The sequence below is a fragment of the Oratosquilla oratoria genome, chromosome 20 (genome assembly GCF_046742065.1).
Source record: "Oratosquilla oratoria isolate Oo_2021 chromosome 20, ASM4674206v1, whole genome shotgun sequence".
Lineage (NCBI taxonomy): Eukaryota > Metazoa > Arthropoda > Malacostraca > Stomatopoda > Squillidae > Oratosquilla > Oratosquilla oratoria.
The window spans coordinates 24,996,031-25,016,373 of record NC_134796.1 but is presented as its reverse complement, the minus strand read 5'-3'; the positions used below and the strand labels follow the sequence as shown (position 1 = coordinate 25,016,373).

At 37.4% G+C, this 20,343-nt stretch overlaps 1 protein-coding gene across 3 annotated transcripts in view; it reads right to left on the bottom strand.

Moving 5' to 3' along the window:
- Positions 1 to 20,343, bottom strand: part of LOC143036412 (uncharacterized) — a 362,560-nt gene that overhangs the window by 194,898 nt on the left and 147,319 nt on the right. For all 3 annotated transcript variants that reach the window (XM_076203749.1, XM_076203748.1, XM_076203747.1), the window contains one exon: positions 575 to 766. In XM_076203749.1, coding sequence (XP_076059864.1) covers positions 575 to 766 — 192 coding nt within the window. The remainder of the gene's footprint in view (positions 1 to 574; positions 767 to 20,343) is intronic.

Genomic DNA, 20,343 nt, shown 5'->3' with positions numbered 1-20,343 from the left:
TTACCTTTGCATTTACCTCTCGCACCATCCCATCCATTTATAAATTGAACAGCCAAAGCAACATAACACGTCCCTGGCAAAGTTCCACCTTTACCTCAAACCACTTACTCTCTTCATTTCTAATTCTAACACAGGCTCTACTACTCTCATAAAATCTCTACAAATAGTTCCCAAAAACCACACTCAATAACACATTCACAGCATGCTTACCACCAATCAAGAAAACAAATACAAACATCTTACAAACTATACAAAGTAAAACATTGAGAACAATAACGGGGTGCACAAAAACCACTCCCAACAGAACACCTGCACATGGAAACCAAAATCTTCTTTATACATTATCACATGAAAGTGATTGGTGCACAATTCTATTAAAGAGCCCTCAACTCAACTCACCTACTCACTACATCACACAAGTGCAACCACCTGTTTTATAAGTACCTTTCACTGGCTGCATAGAGATTATCTACTGAGGTTTTACTATCGAAGAAAAAAGTGAGAAAAATAAGAATGGAAAGAAGAGAGAGAACTAGAGAGGAAAAAAAAAAAGAAAAAAAAAAAAAAAACGTACCAATGTAGGAATACGAGCATGTTGTCCAAAATCCAACATGACACCACGATGTACAATTGTTGGGTAATCACTTATGACCACACAGGGCACTCCCTCACTTTCCCCTCCACTCCCTCCACACAAATGCAGCAACTGCAAAAGTGTTACCAGGGCACTATGCAGGGATGGGATGTCTGTGGCAGTGACAGCAACCTGTGAAAATAAAATGTAATTTTATTATCTCTTTATGCATGATACTAATAGATCACTTGATACTCCATAGCCTTGATGTCTATGGGAGGGGAGTGTGCTGGAAACCTGGAGGAGTGCTGGTACAGTTCCACTTTACAAAGGGAAAAGGGACAAATGAAAATGTAGTAATTTTCGAGGGAATAATTGGGGAAGAGCAGTGTGGGCTTAGGAAAGGTGAAGGGTATATGGATCAGATTTTTGTGGTAGACATTTGCGAGAATTTTTTGGCAAAGGTATAAATGTTTATTAGACCTTTATGGACTTGGAGAAGACACATGACAGTAGACAGGAGGGCAATGTGGGAGGTTTTGCAGATATATGGAAAGCTGTTAAGGGCAGTCAAAACCTTTTACATGAGTAGAGGAGCTTGCATTAGGCTTGCAAATAGTAAGAGTGAGTGATACAAGGTGAAGGTAGGGCTATATCAGGGGTGTACTATGTCACTATGCTTGTTCAATGTGTATATGGATAGGTATAGGAAGTAAATGTGAGGGTGATGGGCAAGGGACAGGTTGGAGATAGAGATAGTGGAGGGAAGTGGGAGGTGTGTCATTTCTTGTTTGCAGATAACTGCATTTGTGATGGAGTCAGAGGATGATCTAAAGCAAGCAGTGATGGAGTTTGGGAAGGTATGTGATAGAAAGAAGTTGAAGGTGGTAAATATGGATAAAATCAAGGTGACGAGATGTACAGGGGATAGGATGGTAGTATACTGGAGGTAAATCTTGAAAGAGGGGTTAGAGGTAGTGGGTATTTATGTTAGGTAGTGGGTATTTAAGTTCACATGTAGCAGGAAAAGGAGTGAGGATGGAGGTAAACTGTAGATTGAGGGAAGCAAATAAATGTCTTGGGGGGAAAAAAGTCATAAGAAATAGGTGTCTGGGAATAGATGCAAAGAAATTATATGAAGGGGTGATTGTGCCTACAACACTGCATAGGGTAGACTTGGAATTTAAGAGAAGCAGAAAGAGGTTTTGAATGTGTTTGAGATGAAATATCCAAGAAGTATGATGGGAGTTACGAGGATGGATAGTGAGAACTGAGAAAGTGAGGAGGAGAGCAGGTGTATAAAGGGAGCTGGCAGATGGGGCTGATGAAAGATTATTGGGGTAGTTTGAGCACATGGAAAGAATGAGTGAGGAAAGATTAGCAATGAGTGTAAATGGAGTGAACTTGTGGGGAAGATTAAATGTGAGTTGATGGATAGGGTGAAAGGAGCTTTGAGCAAAAGGGCAATGTCTGTTGAGCAGGGTAGGTGTGAATGGAGAATAGTTGTGACTGGACAATAATTTGACACAGCCCAAAGGTATTTCTCCTTGTCTCCCTTATCTTTTGCATGAGGGGAAAAGGAGGGAGGGTCACTGTGTACATGAAGCAGCTGGCCCTGCTCTGGATGTGCTGTGTCTTGCTGCATTGGTTTTGACCCAGGCATGTGGTGCTAAGATGAGAAGGAACCAAATGGTTGATGGATAGGAGTGAAATTGGGTGGAGGTCGGTGCATGCCTTGGCTGTGTCTTGCTGCATTGGTTTTGACCCAGGCATGTGGTGCTAAGATGAGAAGGAACCAAATGGTCGGTGCATGCCTTGGCTGGCTACCTCTCTTATAAGAGGGAAGAAGCCATTTGTATAGATAGACATGACTATAACACCGAGTTTTAAATTTACTTTTGGATTTAGTTTGGGATATATCTAAACTATTTCATATGTATATATATTTATATATATATATATATATAAATCTACAGGTAGTCAACTTACGACTGCAATTGGTTCCGACTGACCAGTTGTAACTCGATTTGGTCGTATGTAGGACACATGTTAAATTCCCATAGGAATAATAGACACTTAAAGTCATAATTTACCCACATTTTATATATATATATATATATATATATATATATATATATAATACATATATATGTACATATATACATATATATGTATTATATATATACAGGTACTCCTCGTTTAATGACAACAACTGGGACCAGCGCGCCGTCGTTAACCGAATTGGTCATTAAGCGAAAGTGTAAACATATACGTACATGTACTGTATGTACAATGTCCAGCAATACGTGTATCTTTATTTTCGTGTATTTTCCCTCTTTTATACAGTACATTAAAGCTTTATTTACTGTTTATTTACGGTGGTTAGGTTCCTAAAATTACCGTATATGACCAAATCCGCATATGCTGACATTCCATATTGAATACCGGGGTATTTTTTTAGTTTCGACCATGGGCGCAATATAGCAATAGAAAATTAATTATTAATTTTGTAAATTAAAATGTATCAACATAATATGCAATTTTGTGGGCGGAAATGAAAGTAAAAAAATACCTTGCTACAAGAAAATATGCTAATGAACGAAGTCGGTAGCATAGGTTCGGGACGCCATCTTGTCGTCTGCCAACATCTCTCACGACGACGACAATGAGGACGAGCTAGATGACATTTAATTTACAGGTAATGATTTATTAAACACAGGTTAGGTTAGTTTAGTTTAGACGAATTAATTTATCATCCTTTCATTTCTTCGACATCGGCATCTATCATAACAAACATGGTGTACCATTCGTCCGACATGACTTCGTTACTTACGAAATCTGTTTTAGCATTTTTTTTTCATTTCCGCTCACAAAATTGCATATTACGTTGATACATTATACTGTAATTTACAAAATTAATAATTAATTTTCTATTGTTATATTGCGCCCATGGTCAAAACTAAAAATTTACCACTACCGGTATACACTGTACCCCAGGTAGTTTTTGCAGCTTGCAGGATGGTAATGTAGACCTAAGCTTCAGAACACTTTACCTCACAGCTAATATCCATCGTACAAGTTCATTTATAACATCATACAAATTTGCCTCAGCCAACTTAATTATCGTACACGATGTCGTAACTTCGGGAGATTTACGTTAAACGTCATAAAGCCCGTCGTTACTCCGAGTTGTCGTTAACCGAGTAGGTCGTTAAACGAGGAGTACCTGTATATATATATATATGTACATATATATATATATATATATATATCATATTTAGTACTCTGCACATACGTCTCTACAACACATTTCTCTAAATGTCATACTGTTTCATATTGTTAAGTTAGGTTTAAATCAAACACAGAATATTAAAGTTACTAAAATTGGTTTAACCACTTCCATACGGTGATGCCTATGTAGGCAGCATGAGGAGCAAGTGGGTACTTGATGATGCCGACGTTGGCATCTTGATTATATTTATTGTAGTCGTACCTACATAATCTCCATTCTCTCTAAACTGGCTTCATCAATTTTCTATGGTTATCAAAATACACAGGTGAAAGACAACGAACGATTGAGCACTGACTTTATTTTTTATAATGCGATTATTATGACACAACATCACATGTCAGGCAGCTAATGCTGCCAGATGTGCGATGTGCCCCGGAGTGAAGAGGTTAATATTGAAAACATATAAAAATAATACATTAATACTGAAAAATACAATTATGTACAGATGATGTTGAAAAATATGGAAAACATTTGTGGAAATACAAAAAGACAATTTAAAACAAAGGTCACAAACAAATCTAGTCGCTGCTCGGATAGCTGATGCTGGGCTGTGGATCATCTGGGTCAGCGGTTGGTGTTTTGGTAGAAGGGGTAACGGTTGGGGTTGTAAGGGGTGGGGTAAAGGCCAGTAAGGTGGCAGCAGGGGCAACAGTAGGAGTGACTGGTGGAGTTGTGCATTTCATGAACACTAAGTTTTTTTTGGATTGATTGCTTTTTTCTTATCATAAATTTCATGATATGGACGCACCCCATTGTTTATCATCCTTTCAATCCTTGTAAAGCATTCAAAGTTGGGGTCCATTTCTTCCAACTGTTTAAGGAATTTATTCATTGTAGCGAAGCTTTTTGATAATCCCTTAGTGATAAATTTCCTTACTGGCAACTCTTCTTCTTCCTCTGCCTGTCTTCTCTCCTCTTCAGCAACTCATTCCTCTTCCAATTTGATGAGTTCTTCATTTGTTAGTTCACTGGATTCTTGATCTAATAATTCTTCCACATCTTCTAATTCACATTCCAATTCAAGTTCTTTTGACAATTTCAATATTTTTTCATGTATCTGAGTTCTTCCTCACTGTCAAATCCAGCAAAATCATGCACATAACGTTTGAGACACTTTTTCCAAATTCCATACATACACTTTTCAGTGACAGCCTCCCATGCAGCAGATAGATTCTTGATGCACATAAAAACATCATATTGTTTCCAAAATTGATATAGGCTTCATTCTGGGTCAGCATCGATAGTAGCTATAGCTTGGGCAAATGTGATTCTCAAATAGTTTGCTGTGAATGTTGCAATCGAACCTTGATCCATAGGTTCAAGAATTGATGTCATATTATATGGGAGGAAGATCACCCATTTGAGGTGGATGTCCAGGTGCATTATCCAACAGAAGTAAAACTTAAAAAGCAATTCCTTTTTCTAACAAATACTCACGCACTTGAGTTATAAAGCAATTCACAAACCCGTCTTTAAAAAGTGGCTGAGTCATCCATGCCTTATGATTTGATTGAAAGTAAACAAAGTATTTACCTAGTTGTAATATACGGGAGGGGAGCTATGCTCGTGGTGACCCGTCTTTGTATCTCTCCGCATCAAGTTTTATCTTAAAATCTTGTATAGTGTTTGCACATACTGTTTTGTTGTCTAATTTGTTCCATGTATTAATCGCTCTGTGTGGGAAACTGTTCCTCTTCAAGTTTTTTCTATAGCTATCTTTTTTCATTTTTTTTCTGTGTCCTCTCGTTTTACCGTTGTCCCACACTAACAGGTCGTTCCTGTCTAAAACTTCCATTCCTTTCATTATTCTGTAGATAGTCAGCAAATCTCCTCTTTCTCTTTGTTCCAGAGTTGGTAGGTTCAGTTTGGATAGTCTTTGCTCATATGTTAGTTCGGCGAGAGTCGGTGCTAGTTTGGTTGTCGCTCTTTGTAATCTTTCTAGTTTCTTAATATTCTTTTTGGTGCTGGGTGTCCAAAGTGATGCTGCGTACTCAAGTTTTGGTCTTATTAGTGTAGTTAGTATTTTCTTTATCATTTCTTCATCCATATAAGTAAATGCCACTTTGATTGACCTCAATAAATTGTAGGTTTCTCCGAATATTTTATTCATATGCTTATCAGGTTTCATGTCCTTTCCAATCATCACTCGAAGATCTTTTTCAGAGTTTGCTTTTTTTATTTTTTCTTCTATTCTGTATTATTTTGATATTCTGTTTTTACTCTTTCCAAATTCCATTATACTGCATTTCGTTATATTAAATTTCACTTCCCACTTTTTAGTCCAATTCCATATCATGTACAGATCTTGTTGCAATAAGTTGCAGTCCTCTTCCGCTTTTACCTTTTTAAGTAATTTTGCATCATCTGCAAAAAAATTCATATAGCACTCACCTTCATTCATGTCATTAATGTATACGGCGAACATGATCGGGGCCAGTACCGATCCTTGCGGGACACCGCTTTTTACTTCTTCCCAGTTGAATTTTTTTTCTCTAATTACAACTCTCATTTTCCTCCCAATCAGGACATCTTCCATCCATTCCAATAATTTTCCTCTGATTCCACCCTTTGATTCTATCTTATTTATTAATTTCTTAAGAGGTACCTTATCGAATGCCTTTTGCAGGTCCAGAAAAGCACAGTCCACCCATCCATCTCTTTCTTGTATTATGTCTACTAATCTTGAGTAAAAGCAGATCAGATTTGTTGTACATGATCTCCCTTGTCTGAATCCAAATTGATTTGGGTTCAGTATAGATTTTTCTTCTAGGTATTTAACCCATCTGTTTTTGACAACTCTTTCACAAATTTTTGCTATTGTGCTTGTTAGAGAGACCAGTCTGTAGTTAGATGGATCTTCTTTATCACCTCCCTTATAAATTGGTACAATGTTTGCCTTTTTCCAGTCCAATGGTACTTACAAAGGATTACAAAGGCGGAGCATACCGACAGGAGACCTTTTGATCCATATCTAGGTCGGATGCGAAAAAAAAAAATCATATTAATAATAAAATAATAAATAAAAACTATGATAATGTAAATAACAAATAAAATACATAAATAAATGCATAGGTATAGTTAAATAATAAACAAACAGGTAAGTAGTAAATAATAATTAATTGACATATAACTAATAATAAATAAAAATCAGACAGACAAATGATAACAAAACAAAAACAAATAATATAAGATAAATTATAATCATTACAGCATCTTACTTAGGTATTTATCTAAATGATTCTTAAAGCTTCGAACTGAACTACATTGCACTACCTGTGCAGGAAGTTTATTCCATTCATTAACTACACGGTTGGCAAAGTTGTTTCTACCTACTTCCAAATTGAATCTATTTCCGGAGAGTTTAAGACCATTGTTTCTTGTCTGATTCTCATTCAATGTAAAAATTTTGTCACTTTTGATGTTGTCAATTCCCTTTAGAATTTTAAAGACCTGTATCAAGTCACCTCTGAGTCTACGCTTTTATAGGGAAAACAGATTCATATGTTTTAGTCGATTTTCGTATGATTTATTTTTGATATTTGGAATCAGTTTTGTGGCTCGCCGTTGTACTCTTTCCAATCTGTCAATGTCTTTAATGAGATTCGGTGACCATACGGAAACAGCATATTCCAAATGTGGACGAACTAACAATTCATATAGCTTGTTAATGAGTGATGGACTTTTGAAATCAAAAGATCGCGCAATCAGTCCCAGAATCTTATTTGCTTTCTCAGAGGCTGAAATACACTGCTTGGATGATTTGAGGTCGTTACTGATAATTACGCCGAGATCTTTTTCACTATCCACTTTTGTTAACGAATTTCCAAATAACTTGTAATCGTACTTACTGTTATTTTTACCTATGTGCATTACCTTGCATTTACTTGTGTTAAATTTCATCAGCCACTTTTCAGACCATTGCTGTAATTTATCTAAATCTTCTTGAATATCTAATTGGTTTGAGTGATCATTTGCCACTCCGCACAGTTTTGTATCATCAGCAAATTTGGAAACAGTAGATTTTAGTCCATGGTCTATATCATTTATATATACTATGAATAGAAGTGGCCCAAGAACGGAACCCTGAGGAACTCCACTTGCAACACTTTTCCATCCAGAAGTTTTTCCATTTAAAACAACTCTCTGTTTTCGACATTTCAACCAATTACTAGTCCAACCTAATAGGCTACCACTTATTCCATGCAAAGTTAATTTAGTAAGTAGTCTTTCGTGTGGGACGGTATCAAAAGCTTTTGCAAAGTCTAGATATATTAAATCTATATTGTTTCTTTTGTCATAATTCGAGATAACTGTGTTGTAGAATTCGAGTAAGTTAGTCACGCAAGAACGTTTCCGTCTGAAACCATGCTGGCTATCATTTATCAAACGGTTACCTTCTAAATGATATTCGATAGCATCTCTGATGATAGTTTCCATTATTTTTCCTACGATTGAAGTCAAACTTATAGGGCTGTAGTTATTTGGTTTCTTTTTGTCACCTTTTTGAATATGGGAGTAACGTTAGCTAGCTTCCATTCTCTTGGGACATCTCCGGATATGATGGATTTCTTGAAAATAATTTCTAATGGAACAACAATCTCATTTTTCATTTCCTTTAAGATTCTTGGATGCCAACCGTCAGGCCCTGGTGTTTTATTAACTTTGAGTTTGTCTATACACCTTTTAATTTTTTCTTTTGTTATATTTACCGTAGTAAGTTTACCCCAGACTTTTCACAGGTTTCAGTTTGGAATTCACTTTGAGGTGTTTCGTTTACGAATACCGAGCTAAAATAATTGTTTAAGATATTACACATTCCTTCATTTGTATATTCAAGTTGACCGTCAGCAGATAATAGTGGACCAATGTGATTCCTAACAACCTTTTTATCTCTAATGTAACTATAGAATTCTTTGGGATTCTCTTTAGATTTATCAGCGATGTTCATTTCGTATTGTCGTTTTCTTTTTCTTATTGTCTTTTTTAAATCTCTCTGTATTGATACATAACTTTCATAGTCATTTGATGCATCCGAGCACTTATATTTCTTATAAGCCTGTCTCTTTTTAGCAATACTTTTTTCAGTTTCTTTGTCGAGCCACTTTGGGCGAGCCTGATTTGGGGGACGTCTGTCCTTAAAAGGAATGTAAGTTTGAATCATCTTAGTGAGCGTATTTTGAAATATTTCCCACATCTGATCTACAGGTCTTTCATTTAATTTTGCCTCCCAATCTGTAAGCTGAAGCTCCTGACGTAGTCCTATGAACTGAGCTTTACTGAAATCGGGTATTTTAGAAGCACAAGTATCTATTCTAAAATTGTTTAGGAGTTTGAATCTGACTAAGTTGTGATCGCTATTTGCAACAGATTCACCGACTTCTACATCAGTTACCATGCTTTTGCGGCTAGTGATCAATAAATCGAGTAAGTTTCCATATCTTATGGGCTCTTTTACATGCTGAATTAAGTAATTGTCACCAAGAAAATCAATCAAGCGACTACCTATATGGCCATGTTCAAGGGTCATCCAATCAATGTCAGTAAAATTGAAATCACCCATTATCAATAAATCCCGGTTGCAGAAACTAGACAGTTCTTGAAATAACAGTTTGTCGTCTGCTAATGATAATGTCTTTGGCCTATATATTACACCTATATTCATTTTTTGTCCATTTGTTTGGGTTAACTCAACCCACAAACTGTCATATGCATCCTGTTTCACTTTCTCTAAAACACAAGCATGAACATTGTTTTTAACGTACAATAGAACACCCCCACCTTTCTTGTGGTTTCTATCCTGATGAAAGTGTTTAAATCCCGCAATATTAAATTCAGCTTCGAACTCTGTACCATTTAACCATGTCTCAGTTATTCCTATCATATCGAGATTTTCGCTTTTGACATACGTCTGTATTTCTTGAAATTTGTTCCTAATACTACGAGCATTAAAGTACATAGTTTTAAGAAACTCGTGATTATTTCTTTTTGACACATTTTGAGTTTCAATATCATGTCTTATATTATAATTTTGTTTTTTATTTATGCCTTGCTCTATATTATTATTATTTGGTCCTTCATTGACATTCAATGCCTCATTAACATTTCTCCTATCAAAATTAACATTTCCCCCATCACGGACATCTGGTCGATTACGGTCATCCGATCTATTTTGTACATTTTGTCCCCCTACGTCACCGTGATTCACGCCGGCCTCCCGTCGTTCAGTGACATTATGTCCGGCATCCCTTTCTAAAATTATATTTTGTCCTCCAGTGACATTATATCCTACCGTGATATTTTTTCCTCCACTATAATTACATCCCATCATGATCTTTTGTCTTCCACTGTCATTACATCCTATCTTGATATTTTAGCCTTCATTGACATTCTGTCCGGTATCTCTTCCTAAAATTATATTTTGTCCTTCACTGACATTATATCCTACCGTGATATTTTCTCCTCCATTATCATTACATCCTATCGTGATATTTTGTTCTCCACTATCATTATTTCCCATTGTGATCTTTTGTCCTCCACTGTCATTACATCCCATTGTGACATTTTGTCCTATGACATTACATCCTAATGTGTCATTTCGTCCTCTAGCGACATTACATCCTATCATGATATTTTGGCCTTCATTGACATTCTGTCCGGTATCCCTTCCTAAAATTACATTTTGGCCTTCACTGACATTATATCCTACCGTAATATTTTCTCCTCCATTATCATTACATCCTATCGTGATATTTTGTTCTCCACTATCATTACTTCCCATCGTGATCTTTTGTCCTCCACTGTCATTACATCCCATTGCGACATTTTGTCCTATGACATTATATCCTAATGTGACATTTCGTCCTCTAGCGACATTATATCCTAAAATTATATTTTGTCCTATACTGGTACATTGTTCTACATTAAGGCTATACTCTACACTGTTTTCCCAAGTACATTCTATTTCCCCTTCCCTTTGGCCTTCTACCCTAAAAAAGGAGCTAGTTCATTACAAACTCCCACAATGAGGTTTGTAAGAACATCTTTGCCTCTGCGGGTAAGGTGGATCCCATCAGAAGCGTAAAGGTCATGGCGCCTAGAAGAGAACCAAGGATCAAGAAAGTGGTATCCCAATTGTGTGCACAACTGCGATATCCTATCATTGATCCCTATGGCTCTACTGTTCCAACACGAGCCTGCGTAGATCCTCGGGAGGATCCCACAGACTACGTGACGGCTCCCACGTTCCTTTATCTCCTGAAGGAGGACCTTGTAATTCCGAACAAGCTCCTCTGATCTCACCCTACCTACATCGTTACTTCCCGTATGAACAATCGTAACCGTGTTCTTCCGTCCTTGCTCCCTGATGGACCGGGTACAATCAACGATCCCATGGCCCGGTTGACATACAAGCTTGCAACGTCGCTTAGTCTTTCGCTGCAGGATGTCGTCATAGCCTCGAACCATGGAGTCCCCCACCACCAAGAACTCCTGATTTTCAGCCACTTCATCCTCCAGTAGAGCAAAACGATTGGCTAGAGCCAGCGGTTGCTCCACAGGGCACACGTCTACCGAACGCGGGCTTGACAAACGGGACCCCACGGGGCGCCACTCGCTCATGGCAGTGACAGTAGGTGAAGAAGTGGAGCGCTCTTTGGGTTGTGGGGAGGGTTCACTCTTCTCACGGAGCGCACTCCTGAGAAGCCGAATTTCCCCCTCACACATCCTGAGACGGACCCCTAGGTTCACGCAACCTTCACAAGCCATTTCGCTCCCCCTTTAACAATAAAAACGGCAAAGATAAAATACAAATCAACAACAACAAAAAAATCAAAGCGGTCTCTAATAAACTAAATACGCGAAGCTTACTCTGCTTACCTTATACTATTTATCCTACCTTTGGAGTATGGTAACAGAAAACCGTTTTGAAATTAAATAGAACCCTGCACTTTATCTTATATCTGTAACTGTATAGCGCTATACGTATACAATTACAAAAACACAACACAATCACTTAACACTATTCGGAGATATAAAATACACAGGTATTCGCTAGCTGGTGTCTGTGCAGAAAAACAAGGTCTCTAGCTGAGGTCACGAGCGGACTGAGCTAGTGAGGATTTAATTATATTGTATATTTTGTCAGTTAATTCTTCCATACATTCCTTCAGTATCCAGTTTGCAATCCCATCTGGGCCATGTGATTTTCTGACATCAAGGGTTTTAATTTGATCACTGATTTCTTTTTGTGTTATGTTTATTTCTTTCATTGCTGGGGATAATTATCTCTCTCTATCTACACTGTTAGGCGAGTTTTCTATTGTGAATACTGATCTGAAGTGGTTGTTCATAATTTCAGCCATTTCCAGTTCTTCTGTATATTCCTTTTTATCTTGGCGCAGTTTTTCTATTTCTTGTTTGTTTTTCAGTTTTCCATTTACATACAGACGCTCCTCTACTTACGTTCATTCGTTTTATGTTTTTTTTATTTCACGTTTGAACTGACTAAAAAATTGTAAAAAAAAAATTGAATTAATTTTTTTAGTTTAGCGCGCTCTCCGTAGTTCAGACGATACTTGCGCATGACGCTGCGTCCATTGTTTACATTACACAAACGACAAACTGAACATGCCTTGCCTCCTCCTCCTCCTCCTCCACCATCTCAATTTATGTTGCTTTAATCTAATTTATTTGAAATTAATGTTTACTTTACAATGTTATGTGTATAATTAATGATTTAGGGGTGTTTTATAAGATACAGTAATAGAATTTACGGATGTATAGTACAGTAACAACTTACGTTCATTTTCAACTTACGTTTGGCCGTTCGGAACGTAACTAAAACGTAAGTTGAGGAGCGTCTGTATTTGTAAAATAGTTTGGGTTCTTCCTTACATTTGTCTATTATCCTTTTTTTATAATTCCTCTTTTCATCTCTGCGTATTTTTACATATTCGTTTCTTAGTTTGATGTACGTTTGCCATTTGCTTTGTTTCTTATCTCTTTTCCACTTTTTCCAAGCTTTGTCTCTTTTTTCCTTAGCTTCACTACATCTTTATGTATGCCTTTTCCATTTTTTGTTGTGGTACATATTTGTTCACTCCTTCATTATAAATTTGAACGCATGTGAGTTTTCCGAATGGTAAATTAAGAACAGCTTCAGTTAGAATCCTGAAATATTCCTGCCAAGCAGAAGAGTAAGCCTACCCTGGTAAGCTTTAAATCCGGACATACGCTTCTTTATGGATACATGTGCGTTCTGGCATTCGCTTCCAATACATTCCTGTTTCGTCTACATTAAATATTTGTTGTGGAAGACAGCCATCATCTATAATAATTTCATCAAGCATTTTCACTAACTTTTAGCTCCTTCTTCATCTCCACTTGCTGCTTCTCCAGTCACATGAACACTATGAAATTGAAATCTTTTCTTAAATCTTTTAAACCATCCAGCACTTGCAACAAAATCTTGCTTGTATTCATCTCTGGCACATTCCTTCAAAGTCTCAAACAGACTTTTTGCCTTCATCTGTATGGTAAACAGGCTTAACAGTGCCCTTTTCTGAATTTGGTCTTCCATCCAGACAATTAACAATTTCTCCATTTCATGGATGGGCCCCATACCTTTCTTGGTTATCACAGTTGAACACATGGGTGCAGAACCTTTCAGAGCTTCACAAATTCTTCCTTTGTCTTTCAAAATTGTTGACACGGTTGAATGTGATAACTGCATATCATGTGCGATTGTGTTCACTTTTTTCCTCCTTCAAACTGTATAATCACATTCAATTTTTGGTCCAGATCAATGACTTTTCTTCCCTTCTTGGCAGACTTAGGAGTGGACAAAGGTAATTTCCTCTTGGGAGCTATCTTGGGGGGTATTTTGTAATAAAACTTTTCAGTGGATACGGAGAATGTTAGTGCTGTGATGAACAAAGCATGAATGTGACACTGAGTGAGTGAGCAGCATCACTATCATGCACTGAGAGATACAGAGGTGGGTGGGAGGGTAGCGCGGGAAAGTACAAACTTATAAGTACATATTACAGCAAAAGCCCTTGTATCTGGCATCAACGGGACCCTAAGGCATGCCAGATATTAAAAAATTCTGGATACTTGAAGGAATAATAAATAAAGTTTTTAATCACATACTTTATTCACTAACCATGTCAGTTGTACTCCAACAATACCAGTCAATTTATTCACTAACCATATCAATTTACAAAGAATTACAAAGGATTACAAAGGCAGAGCATGCAAACAGGAGACCTTTTGATCCATAACTAGGTGGGATGTGAAAAAAATGTAATACAGATAAATTAAAGAAAAAAAAATTATAATAATATAAATGATGATAAATAAAATAAATATATGCATAGGTGTAGTTAAATAATAAACAAACATAAATACTAAATAATAGTCAATTGACAGATAACTAATAATAAATAAAAATCAAGCGAATGATATCAGACAATAACAAATAAATAGACAATATAAAATAAATTGCAGTCATTACAGTATCTTGCTTAGATGTTTATCTGAATGAATCTTAAAGCTTCGAACTGAACTACATTGCAATGCCTCTGCAGGAAGTTTGTTCCATTCATTTACATGGTTGCTGAAGTTGTTTCTACCCACTTCCAAATTAAATCTATTTCCTGACAGTTTGAGACCATTATTTCTTGTCATATTCTCAATCAGTGTGAAAATTTTGTCACTTTTGATGTTGCCAATTCCCTTTAGAATTTTAAAGACCTGTATCAAGTCACCTCTGAGTCTACGTTCTTTTTAAGGAAAACAGATTCATATGTTTTAGTAGATTTTTGTATGATTTATTTTTGATATTTGGAATCAGTTTTGTGGCTCGCCGTTGAACTTTTTTCAATCTGTCAATGTCTTTGATGAGATTTGGTGACCATATGGAAACAGCATATTCCAAATGTGGACGAACTGACGATTTATATAGTTTGCTAATGAGAGGTGAACTTTTGAAGTCAAAAGATCATGCAATCAGATCTAGAATCTTGTTTGCTTTCTTAGAGGCTAAAATACACTGCTTAGATGATTTGAGATCATTACAGATAACTATGCTGAGATAACACAACAGAAACCCAATCCATTCGTATCCGCACAGGCAACAATTCAACACTGACAATAGTTAACATGTACATTCCCCCCCAATCATCCCCCACAGTTCCAAACACCTTCAGACCTCAACTTAGCCAACTAACCTCAATCCCCAACCTGATCATGGGTGGTGACTTCAACGCCAAGTCGTCTGCCTGGTATGTCGACAACCCTGACACAGACAGAGGGCTTGATATACAGACTCAATTCGACTCATTGACTATCATGAACAACACGCATAATCATACACATATCCCATACCAAGCCCTCTACACTCCCTCCTCTCCTGATATCACCTTTTGCTCCCCCTGCCTAACCCCAACAACATCATGGAGAGTGGTCGGAGCCCTTGGCTCTGACCACCTTCCAATCATCATCACCACCAAAACAAGATGCACCCCAGCTGGCCACAGACACACTTACACCAATTACAAGAGAGCTAACTGGGAAGCCTTTACTGAAGAGACAGAACAACATTTTGAAACACTTAACAGTACACCAATCACAAACATAAACAATGCTGTGCACGCTTTTAATACAATCATACAAAACGCAGACAAGAGATACATCCCTAGAGGCAACAGAAAATCACACAACCCCAACTTCACACCAGAAATCCAAGGCCTCATCAGACAACGTGACACACTTAAACACGATACCCCCACACCTATCCCTCAAAACATAGCAGACCAAATACAAACACTAAACACTGTGATTGCCAATAAAATACATGAACAAAAAACACAAAATTGGCAAAACTTTATCAATACACTTGATCACAAAACAAACACCAGCAAATTGTACAAAACACTCAACAGCATCACACTATCCAACACTAACACTACACGCTCTCACGCAGCAATAATCACAACAACAGATAATCTACCCTCAAACAGACAACAAGCAAATGCACTCATACGTCATTTTGCACAGACGAGCCATCTTACATCTCACCCTGACGACCGACGCACCATTCGACGTAAGAAAGACTTCCCCACAGACTCAGACTATACACCCTTCATAGACAGTCAGACAAAACTCATAATGCATAATCTCAAGCACTCATCTGCCTGTGGCCCTGATAACATAAGCAACATCCACCTAAAACACATTGGACCACAAGGTATACACACACTCACAAACATTGCAAACTACAGCTATTCACACAACACTATACCCGACATCTAGAAGCATGGTAAAATAATCACCATTCCAAAACCGAACAAAGACCCAACAATCCCAACATCGCACCGCCCAATCACACTTCTCTGCACCCCCTCTAAAGTCATTGAACGCCTAATACTTAAACTTGTCACACCATATATTCCCCTTGCTGACTCACAACACAGTTTTAGGCCACTACACTCCACAAACACTCTTCTGACAAACCTCACACAAAGAATTTTAGATGGCATCAATTCAGATAGGCCCCACCACAGAACACTTCTTATAACATTGGACATTAGTAAAGCTTTTGATGCTATCCCCCGCTACAACCTAACAAATAAAATATATAACACAGACATGCACAATAACACCAAAAGATGGCTGGCCAATTATCTGGCAGGCAGGAATGCTCATGTGTCATATAATGGCCAATCATCGCACATCAGAAACAATAAGAATGGAGTACCACAGGGCTCAGTTCTATCCCCCACATTATTTAATCTATACATGCATGACTTACCCACACCAGACACCTCAGAAATACAAATCTCTTCCTACGCAGATGACATAACAATCACATGCACACATCGTAACACAGACAAAGCTGCAGAAATAATCCAGCCTTACCTTGACACACTCAACACATGGTTCATCACAGACTCAAAATAGCTCCAACCAAATCTACAGCAACACTTCTCACCAACTGGACAAAAGAACACAAATACATACCTCATCTCTACATCAACAACACTCTAATACCACACACAAACACACCGAAAATTCTTGGTGTAACATACGATACATCCATGTCTTTCAAACAACACCTCACAAACATAAAAAACAAATGCACACCTAGACTTAACGCACTTAAGTCAATCACTGGAACAACATTTGGACAAAACAAAGAAACTAATATAACAATATACAAACAATGCATACGCTCAGTGATGAATTATGCGAGTCCTGCATGGGCTCCTAATCTCAGTGAGACACACCACAACACCCTTCAAATCATACAAAACAAAGCCCTAAAAACAATTACAGGCTGCACAAATACAACACCTACAGACCATTTACACCATGAAACAAAAGTCCTCAAAGTCAAGGACCACCTCGACATGAGAGGCACACAAACACTTGCTGCAGCCACCACAAACACATCACACCCGCTACACTACATAGCAGAACACCCACACACACCAAGAAACATTAAAACTACACCCAAAGACCTTTATTACGCACAGATACTCTCTTCTCTTCTTCCACAACCACCAAATACCAGCCTCCGGAAACATATTCATAATCATATCACTCACCGCTCCATTAACACACTGAAAGAGAACACACTGCTGCATGCCAGACCCCCTGATATCCACCCTTCTGAATCCTCTCTCCCACGAAAGGACAGAGTCCACTTGGCCAGACTGTGATGCGGTCACCACCCAGCACTTCTAAGCTACCAGAAGAGGCTGGACGACCGTGTTGTGAACAACTGCCCAGGATGTAACACTTCACCCCATACCATACAACACATAATGGAAGACTGCATTATACACAATCATGCACGCAAACAACACAACATACACTCTATAAAGGATTTGTGGGAAAACCCAGTTTCGGCTGTGGCCTTCCTTGGGGAGACGGGACTGCTCGGACAGACAGTCTAGGGAACAACAACAACAACAACAACTATGCTGAGATCCTTTTCACTGTCCACTTTTGTTAATGAATTTCCAAATAACCTGTAATCTTACTGTTATTTTTATCTATGTGCATAACCTTGCATTTACTTGTGTTAAATTTCATTAGCCACTTTTCAGACCATTGCTGTAATTTATCTATATCTTCTTGAATGTCTAATTGATTGAAGTGATCATTTGCAATTCAGCACAGTTTTGTATCATCAGCAAATTTGGAAACAATAGATTTTAGTCTATGGTATACATCATTTACATATACTATGAATAGAAGTGGCCCAAGAACAGAACCCTGAGGAACTCCATTCCTAACATTTTTCTATCTAGAAGTTTTGCCATTTAAAAAAACTGTTTTCGATCATTCAACCAATTTCTAGTCCAACTTAACCCCTTCCATACGGTGCCGCACACGTAGGCGTCATGGACTTAGATCTCGGTGGCAGCAGCCAATGCCAGCCGTACGATGTGTCGTAATAATACTCGCATCATAAAATATAGTCACCGCTTATATCGATCGTTCTCTCTTCACCCGTGAATTTTGATAACCATAGAAAATGCGATTACAAAAGAATTAGAAAGAATGTCATTATGGAGGGGCGACTACAATAAATATAATCAAGACGCCGATATGGCAGCCTCGCGAATACACTCGCTCCCCATGACGCCTACGTGTGCGGCACCGTATGGAAGGGGTTAATAGGCTGACACTTACTCCGTGTGAAGCTAATTTAGTAAGTAATCTTTCATGGGGGGACAGTATCAAAGGTTTTGCAAAATCTAGGTATATTAAATCTATATTGTTTCTTTTGTCACAATTTGAGATAACTGTGTTGTAGAATTGGAGTAAGTTACACAAGAACATTTCCGTTGGAATCCATGCTAGCTATCATTTATCAGTTACTTTCTAAATGATGTTTGATAGCATCTCTGATGACAGTTTCCATCATTTTTCCTATGATTGAAGTCAAACTTATAGGCCTGTAGTTATTTGGTCTCTTTTTGTCACTTTTTTTAATATGGGAGTAATGTTGGCTAGCTTCCATTCTCTTGGGACATCTCTGGATATGATGGATTTCTTGAAAATAATTTCTATTGGAACAACAATCTTATTTTTCATTTCCTTTAAGATTCTTGGATGCCAACCGTCAGACCCTGGTGTTTTATTAATTTTGAGTTTATCTATACACCTTTTAATTTTTTCTTTTGTTATATTTACTGTAGTAAGTTTACCCTAGACTTTTCACAGGTTTCAGTTTGGAGTTCATTTTGAGGTGCTTTGTTTACAAATGAGCTAAAATAGTTGTTTAAAATATCACACATTCCTTCATTTGAATATTCAATTGACTGTCAGCAGATAATAGTGGGCCAATGTGATTCCTAATAACCTTTTTACCCCTAATGTAACTGTAGAATTCTTTGGGACTATCTTTGGATTCATCAGCGATATTCATTTTGTATTGTCATTTTTGTTTTTTTATTGCCTTTATTAAATCTCTGTATTATTACATAACTTTGATAGTCATTAAGTGAACCTGAGCACTTATATTTCTCATAAGCCTGTCTCTTTTTAGCAATAATTTTTTCAGTTTCTTTGTCGAGCCATTTTGGGCGAGCCTGATTTGGGGGCGTCTGTCCTTAAACGGGATGTAAGTATGAATCATCTTAGTGAGTGTATTTTGAAATATTTCCCATATCTGATCTACAGATCTTTCACTTAATTTTGCCTCCCAATCTGTAAGCTGAAGTTCCTGACATAGTCCTATGAATTGGGTCTTTTAGATACACAAGTATCTATTCTAATTTTTTTTTAGCAATTTAAATCTAAGTTGTAATTGCTATTTGCAATAGTTTCACCAACTTCTACATCAGTCATCATGGTTTCATGGCTAGTGATCAATAGATTTAAGTCTTGTGGGTTCTTTTACATGCTGAACTAAGTAACTGTCATCAACAAAATCTACCTATATGGCCATGTTCAAGGGTCATCCAATCAATGTCAGTACAATTGAAATCACCCATTATTAATAGATCCAGGTTGCAGAAACTAGACAGTTCTTGAAACAACAGTTTGTCATCTGCTAATGATAACATTTTTGGCCTATACAATTTTTTTGTCCATTTGTTTGGGTTAATTCTACCCACAAACTACCAAATTCATCCTGTTTCACTTTCTCTAGAACACAAAGGAAGCAGACATGGTTGAAGCAGGATCCCAGAATGAACACTCTGAACCGCTAGCTAGTGATTCACAAACAAACGATTTGAAAGCAGACCTGGTTGTTTACATAAATACGGTGTTGTGAAAGCGAAAGCTTGTTGAGATCAAAATGTAAATGTCTTTGTATCTCCATTTTCTTTTCTTTTTTATTATTTTTCATTGTTCTTTGAAAAAAAAAATGGAAAGAAGTGAAGAAACTCTGAGAGGCAAAGAACCAGCGAAGAGATGCTTGGAAGAAACTAGAATCGAAACTCCACTTGGTATCATTCGA